Genomic DNA, 9027 nt, shown 5'->3' with positions numbered 1-9027 from the left:
AGAAGGAATATTTGTACAGAGAGACATGGAAGAGAGAGAGAGAGAGGGGAGAGAGAGATAAAGAGAGAAAGAGTGAGAGAGGAAGAGAGAGAGAGAGAGAAGAGTGGAGGGAGGATTGGCAGTGTAGGTATGAGGGCAGAGGAAAGTGAGAGTTATACAACCAATGTGAAGAGAATAGAATTTTTGTCTTCAGAAAAATTGTCAAAAATTTGGCCGCTCAGAGAACAGATCACATTTTGGTACCCCAATGTGTGTGGGAGGAGGGGGAGTGTGTGCTCGCGTGTGAGTGTGCGCGTGTGTGTGTGCATGTGCCTGTGTATTACAATGGTCACTCCCGTCGATTTCGAAGTAGTTGTATTTGAAGAGAAGGATGTAAAAAAAGGATTATATATAAAATATAAAAATGCATTATATATAAATATACATATATGTATATACACCCCTCATACACACACACACACACACACACACACACACACACACACACACACACACACACACACACACACGCACATATATATAAATAATATTGTTAATTCAGGCAACAAAGTCTGTATATATATATATAGAGAGAGAGAGTATGTATAGGTGGGCAGAACAATTGATGAATTTTTAATGCGTTGAAAACATTGTTTTGCGAGAATTGTAACAGCTTTCATTGCTCCGGCTTGAAATTCCATAAAGGTTAACTTTGACGTTCATGTGCATGAGCTTGATAAATATAACACCGATTTTCTTCTGGGGCCATTTCTTCTTTTCCTCTCTCTCACTCTCTCCGTCTCTCTCTTTTCTTCTGATTGTTCTCTTTCTCTTTCCAGAAGTATCTAATTGGGTTAGGTCTAAAGAGGAAGGTCTCCCCCAAGTCTAAAATTGCCCAAACGCACTGTATAGGACGACGGCGGATCTACCATTCAATGGAGGACTCGAGGCAAGACATATACGGTGCAATGCAATGTTAATGATCACAGTATATGTACAATTATTTAGTACAGTTGTATTGCTCTGTAATTCGTATTTACAGCCTGATTGTTAAACCAAATAACAGTTAAGCTCCTTGACTACAGTAACAATCTACACGACTAGATGATTGTGTAGGTACCGCTCCCCAAAAGAAGTAAAAAAAAAAAAGATATATTAATCTATTAACGTGGAAGGATAGAAATAAAACAACGGCAAAGGTAAGTAGAAGCAGAAAAAACTAACCTGATTTTCGGTGTATTTGCCTCTCATGTCAGTCGAAAAACGTTTCTGAAAAAAAAAAAAATTATAACGATAATAATAATAATAATAATAAGAAGAAGAAGAAGAAGAAGAAGAAGAAGAAGAAGAAGAAGAAGAAGAAGAAGAAGAAGAAGAAGAAGAAGAAGAAGAAGAAGAAGAAGAAGAAGAAGAAGAAGAAGAAAAAGAAGAAGAAGAAGAAGAAGAAGAAGAAGAAGAAGAAGAAGAAGAAGAAGAAGAAGAAGAAGAACACCATGTCGCGCACATTTGTTTTTGATGCATATGCCTGCTGTACCATTATCAGACGTGTAATCATAATTTACCCCAGTGTCACTTTGATGGCATGCTCTGCTTTCTCACTCAGTAATAATAATAATAATAATAATAATAATAATAATAATAATAATAATAATGATATTAAAAATAATAATAATCATAATGATAATAATTATAATAACAATAATAGGACGGAGTAACGATAGCGGCGGGGGCGGTTATGAAGTAGATGGAAGAGATGGGCTATAAGTACTTGGGGATTTGGGAAATGGATAAATTAATGGGGAAAGAAATGACAGAAAAATTTAAGGTCGAGTACTTACGCAGACAGACTGATACTTAAGTCGAAATTAAACGGACGGAATAAGATATGGAGCAGGGGTAATGGCAAGGACAGTAGACGAACTAAACAGTTCAGACAGAAAGACAAGGAAGTTGCTAACTAGATATGGGTCACTCCACCCAAAAAGTGACACAGACAGACTGTATGTACCAGGAAAAAGAGGGATAGAGGACTTATTGGATGCGAACGCAGCATTAGCGCAGAAGAAAACAACATAGCTTGGTATGTGAAAATTGCTACAGAACCGTTAATATTAGAAGTAAGAAGGTCAGGCTTACGTAGGATGATAGATTGCAAAAATAAAGCACTATACAAGCAAGTGAAAACGAATGAAACTGAAAATAAGTGGGTATAGAAAAGAATGCATGGACAATTTTATAGGGATGTTGAAGATAAGACAGATTGAGATGACTAAAAGTGATTTAAAACCGGAAACGGAGGCTCTAATCTGTGCTGCCCAAGAGCAAGCACTAAGAACAAACTACATAAAATAGAGAAAGTGATAAGTGCAGAATCTGTGGAGAAAACGGTGAAACTGTATGGCATATTACCAACCAATGTACGCCACTAGCCCAGAAGGAATTATAAGAGACGCCACGACAATATAGCAAGGCTTATCCATTGGACATTTTGCAATAGGTATGGACTTGACAGAGCAAAAACATTGGTACGACCACAAACCCGAAGGCATCATCGAAAATGATAATGCAAAGATCCTGTGGGATTTTATGATTCACTGCGACCATGAGGTAGAGAATAGGAAGCCAGAAATAGTTTTAATTGAAAGCAAACTGTGCTAGTTCATAGATATAGCATGCCCAGCTGAGAACAAGTTATGCGATAAGGAAGAAAGAAAAGTCGATAGATATGACAGGTTAGCTTGGGAGTTTAAGTAGCTGTGGTCGATGAAATAGATGGTAGTAGTACCAATAATTGTCGGAGCCCTGAGAACAGTGAGCAAAAATCTTCAGAAGTACATGGAACAAACAGGGGCTGCAATAAGTGTGGAGCACTTGCAGAAAACAGCACTGCCTGGAACCGCTTGAAAATTCCGGAAGGTGCTCGAAAAATAAGGTGTTACCTTAGTTCACTGGTAGTAAACAGCTTACACCGTAGTACATCTCTGGCGTTAGAAGATGTGCAAAATCAAATAATAAATGCCCGGATGCAGTACCAGGCAGTGGCTCTCGTGGCTTCTGATCTTAATTGATCGGAAGTGTTATCACGTACATTGTTTTGTCTTGGTATAAAAGATGGGCTACAGCAAATATTCTGCTTGATACCACAGGGAGTGATTGTTAAAATAGTAACGTGACAATAATATCGTTCTACTCTACAGCATATGTTAAACGTTAACCAATAGCAATTTGCTTAGAATTTTAAAAAAGCATATAATCAAACATTGCTTTTGGCATAGCACAGTCTACGAACAGGAAACTAACGTGAAGTTAGCTTCCAGTTAGTAAAATGCTTATTGCACATAATTATAAATTAATGAGAAAAGTTCTATTTCTTTACTAACCACTTTTCGCCCATTTCTGTCGTAAAACATCCTCATATAATTATCAAACACATCATATAAACAATCCGTGATGCTTTCAATTTTCGCCTTTTCGATATTGTTACTGCCATGGAACCCTATAAAAGCCACAAAAATAACACCAGATAAAAGTTTATTTCATTGGAACGAAATTACTCGAGACGCCGTTACACGTCATTACAACTGCAACAATACAAAAACACTAATGTTATTATTTTCTAACTTTTAATCTTGCTGGCACTCCGTCGGTTACGACAACAAGGGTTCCAGTTGATCCGATCAACGGAACAGCCTGTTCGTGAAATTAAAGTGCAAGTGGCTGAGCACTCCACAGACACGTGTACCCTTAACGTAGTTCTCGGGGGAGATTCAGCGTGACACAGTGTGACAAAGCTGACCCTTTGAATCACAGGCACAACAGACACAGGAAGTAAGAGTGAGAGGAAGTTGTGGTGAAAGAGTACAGCAGGGATCGCCACCATCCCCTGCCGGAGCCTCGTGGAGCTTTAGGTGTTTTCGCTCAATAACACTCACAACGCCCGGTCTGGGAATCGAAAGCGCGATCCTACGACCGCGAGTCCGCTGCCCTAACTACTGGGCCATTGCGCCTCCACTAACTTTTAATAATCATTTTTAAAGACGGTAAAGTAAATGGTAGGTTGTGACTGTAGTCGAAAGTGGGAACGCGGCTCAACCGAGAATTGAAATTAAGGCTCAATATTAACTGAATCAGAATCTCCTCTCTTTCACAACAGCACCTTTATTCAGTTTCCATGTACGCAATCCTCTGACAAGGTTTGGGTCAGCCAGAAGTTATGGCAAAAGCATTCAAAATTCCACACACTTAGAATTCTAACTAACTTACCTCTTTTCAGTAGAAATAATATTGTGGAATAACTTACAGTTAACAAATGATTCATTAAACTGCAATACCATGTTTGAATCCTCTCACAAATTATAAGATACAAAATTATAATACCTTCATCAATCCTAAAACCGGAGCATTTATTGATGGGATGGCTCAACACACACACACACACACACACACACACACACACACACACACACACACACACACACACACACACACACACACACACACACATACATATATATATATATATATATATATATATATATATATACACACATATATGGATAAAACTTACTTGGAAAAGGATATATATATATATATATATATATATATATATATATATATATAATAATAATAATAATAATAATAATATTAGGGACAAAATCCAAAATTACAGGTAAAAAACTCAATTAAAATCAATTTATAAAAAATTAAAATTAAATTGAGCCTTATAGATAAAGTATATATAAAATATATATAGTTTTAGGGAAAATAATCAATTTTCAAGAACTCATCGATGAAAATCCACTATCACATATAGAAAAAATAATAATTAAAAGCACAATAAATGAGTATAATATAAAGTAAAGTAAATATCAAAAGATAAATATAATAAAAAGATTACACGTGTTTCATAACCAATTTTCAAATTTAAATCGATTAAAATTAATTGAAATTATCGAAAATAAATTCTATTCAAAGATATAGCTACTCGTCAGATCGTAAGTAGAACAATAATTAGATATATATCTCAACCAATAATAAGTACCAAATGAATTAATATGAAATACTTATTATATAAAGATAGAAAAATTATTTAAAAAATATCATAATATCAAAATAATAACCATTCAATAATCATCCCTTCATCCATTATAATAACATGTATATTATATACAAAAAACATCTTACATAAATTATCATTGTTTTAAATTATCATTGTTTTAAATACAAGTTGAACGAAGTTTAAGTTTAAAATAATAATGAAGATAAAATTAGTACATATTTAACCGGTGTAATAGTTAAAGCTATACTATTTAAAGCTAAAGACGTTTATTTAATTATAATTAAAGACCAATTGAATAATAGAAAAATACAAGATTATTTATTTCTACAAACGTAATAATAAAAAATATGAATGAAAAAATTAGGAAAGAAAAAATTATTAAGAATAAAAGATTAAACTTTATATATATATACAAAGTTTTGATTTAAAAAAAACTTTAACGATATTATAAACTATAAAGATTAATAATTAATCAAATATTATTAATCAAGAATAATCGAAAATATATCAACACTATTCGATATATATTTATACATAACACGATTGATACTTACCGAATTCGTTTGCTAAATATCTTGAAATTGTCATACTTTGTGGAACCTGAATTTTACGATCAATCTCGAGAATCGGCAGCATACAACATGGCATTTCTGAAATATAGGAATATTGATTCTTTCTTATATATCTGCAAAGCCACAATTTCTGTGTGGGCGATCATGTAGCCGATTATATCGGCTCTAATGCTTGACTTGTCCGATAATTTATCAATCGGGAGGAATAAATATTAGCAGTAGCTTATTCCATGGTTTTTTTTTGTTATATATTTTATTGTTTTACAGCAATGGAAATGCGGCCATGTTGGAAAGAAGAGATTTGTCGAGCAAAGCTACTGCTATTATGATTTGTATTGGGATCCTTGGCTGGGCCGCTCGTTTACAGGGATTTAAACAATTTAATACCAGTTTCCAACCAGGGTGTGATACATAGAATTCCTCACACAAACATCCATAAGTGGATATACGTGTGTGTGTGTGTGTGTGTGTGTGTGTGTGTATGTGTGTGTGTGTTTATATATATATGTATGTATAAATACATACGTATATATATATATATATATATATATATATATATATATATATATATGTACTTATGTGTATGTATATATCTATGTCCATTTAAACATACATGTACACACACACACACACACTCACATATGACATATATGCATATATATATATATGTGTGTGTGTGTGTGTGTGTTGTGTATGTGTGTGTCTGTGTGTGTGGTTTATACAAAGAATTAAGACCACGCAATCCTAAATCTTAAACACTACGTCCTACATTAAACGTGGCCGTGTCTTTATGATCTGGAAACGAAGGCCCAATCCAAGGGTCAAAACCGGAATAAAACATATCCAGTTTTCACCTGATTGGTCCCAAGCAAAAACAGTTTTTCGGAGAAAACGATTTAATAATAGAGGAGATATGATGTGCGTGTGTGAGTGTGTGTGTTTGCGTGTGTGTGTGTGCGTGTGTGTGTGTGTGTGTGTGTGTGTGCGTGTGTGCGTGCGAGCGCGTGTCTGTTTGCGTGTTGTGTATGCATATATATATATATATATATATATATATATATATATATATATATATATATATATATATATACATATATATATATATATGTATGTATGTATGTATGTATATATATATATATATATATATATATATATATATATATATATATATATATATATATATATATATATATATATATATATATATATTTATCTATATATACAGGCTTAGGCGTGGCTTGTTTCCCAACTGGCTTACTTCCCAACGACATGGTTCCAGCTTCAGTTTAAATGCGTGGCACCTTAGGCAAGTGTCTTCTACCATAGCCTTGTCAATGGATTTGGTAGACAGAGACTGAAAAAAAGCCGTCGTATATATCTACGTATACCTCTATGTTTGCACGTGTCTTTGTGCTTGTGTTTGTCCCCACCCCTGTTTGACAACCAGTCTTGGTATATTTATGTCGCTAGTTCGACAATAGAGACCGATTTAAGTCTTCATTTTTAAGTCTAGTACTAGACTTAAAAATGATGTCCTGACGTCGATTTGTTCGACTAAAACCTTTGAAGGCGGGGCCACAGCTTAGTGAAATGACTGATACAAATATAAAAAATATAAAAAGGTATGTATGTATGTATGTATGTATGTACGTTTGTATGCATGTAAGTATGCATCTATACACACACATACACATACATACATACATGCATACATACATATTTCTAAAAGGAAATTTATTAGGTGGTATATAAAAAAAAAAACATGAAAAGAAGGAAATATTCAAGGAAGAAATAGCATATTGTATAAAGATTGTAAGAATATTATCTACTTACTGTTTTTCATGCTATCCCATTTGGAAAAGTCGATACGTTTATCGATGTACGGAATATCTGCCAGTGCAAAAAGCAGACGACATATTTCAGCTCGGCCGCGCCTATTGAAATAATGTAAAGTATATTCCTGCATCGTAATCGTGTTCCGTTTATCTCTTAAAACCTCTTGATATCTCTCTCTCTCTCTCTCTCTCTATCTATCTATCTATCTATCTATCTATCTATCTATCTATCTATCTATTCGCCTATATGGCTCTGTGTCTATCTGCCTATCTATATATCTATCAATCTATCTATGTATCAACCAAACTCTTTGTATTTCTTACTCCCTCTTCTTTCGCTCTATGTCTACTATATCTATCTGTCTACTTTTTCTCTCTACTATTTCGCTCGCTTGTTTTTCTTTTTAATTTTCTTCTCCCTATTTGCTCTCCTTCTCACTCTGACCGTGGTACAACATGCAAGTGTTTGCTTTCCCAAATGACCATTCAAATCTTTACACCTACGTTCCAATATACATGAATGAATGCAACAGTGCTGATTCTTTTAGTAAACAAAGGGAAAGCGAATGGGAAGGAGGTATGTGATATTTAGTTTTCGTTTTTGCTGTTGTTGGTGGAGCTGCATTTAGTTTTAATGTTGGCATTGTTATTGAATAAAGAGTTTTGTTCTTTTGTTTTTCGCATTTGCTTTTTATTGTATTTTTACTTTTAGACATTACAGTCATTCACACTTCCCGTTTTGCTTTTTTTTTGTTTAGTTTTACAATCTTATTAAGTTTCTTTTTCTTTTGCGACAACCCCGTCGTCCTCTCCTCACCCCAACATACTGACACATTATATGCGTCTGTGTGTTTTTATATATATATATATATATATATATATACATATATATACTTACGTTCGTAAGTATGTATGGTTATACACAGACCCGCACAACACATATATACGTATATATATATATATATATATATATATATATATATATATATATATATATATATATATATATATATATATATATATATATATATATATATATATATATATATATATGTATATATATATATATATATATGTATATATATATATGTATATTTCGCATAAATATATAATACAAATGTGCATATATCTACATATGTATACATAAATAATTATGTAAAACACACACACACACACACACACACACGCACACTCTCACACACACACACACACACACACATCACCTACATATATTCACAACCACATTGTAATTTTCACTCTGAGCCTTGTAACATTCACATATTCTTTTCTACCGTAGGCACAAGGCCCAAAATTTTTAGGTGAATGAGGGGGAAATCGAATTAGATCGACCTTAGTGCGCAACTGGTACTTAATTTATCGAACCTGAAAGGATAAAAGGTAAACTCGACCCCGGCGGAATTTGAACTCAGAACGCAAAAACAGACGAAATCCGCTAAGCATTTCGCCCGGTTTGCTGACGTTTCTTCCAGCTCGTCACCTTGTAACATTCACATACTGACGTTTCAATCGAAGCAGTTTATGTTTAAGAGTTACCTCCCTTGTATTAGCATAATCTTATGAA

General features: G+C 33.8%; 1 protein-coding gene across 1 annotated transcript in view; it reads right to left on the bottom strand.

Moving 5' to 3' along the window:
• Positions 1-8290, bottom strand: part of LOC106869786 (S-crystallin 4-like) — a 20105-nt gene extending 11815 nt beyond the window's left edge. The window contains exons 1-4 of the mRNA XM_014915645.3: positions 7444-8290; positions 5593-5688; positions 3360-3475; positions 1204-1248 (exon numbers count right to left, since the gene is read on the bottom strand). Of these exons, the coding sequence (XP_014771131.2) occupies positions 1204-1248; positions 3360-3475; positions 5593-5688; positions 7444-7576 (390 nt within the window). The 5' untranslated portion in view covers positions 7577-8290. The remainder of the gene's footprint in view (positions 1-1203; positions 1249-3359; positions 3476-5592; positions 5689-7443) is intronic.
• Positions 8291-9027: the final 737 nt, after the last annotated feature.

Source organism: Octopus bimaculoides, chromosome 5, assembly GCF_046866305.1.
Source record: "Octopus bimaculoides isolate indiv1 chromosome 5, ASM4686630v1, whole genome shotgun sequence".
Taxonomy (NCBI): Eukaryota; Metazoa; Mollusca; class Cephalopoda; order Octopoda; family Octopodidae; genus Octopus; species Octopus bimaculoides.
This window is presented reverse-complemented; position numbering and strand designations above follow the sequence as displayed.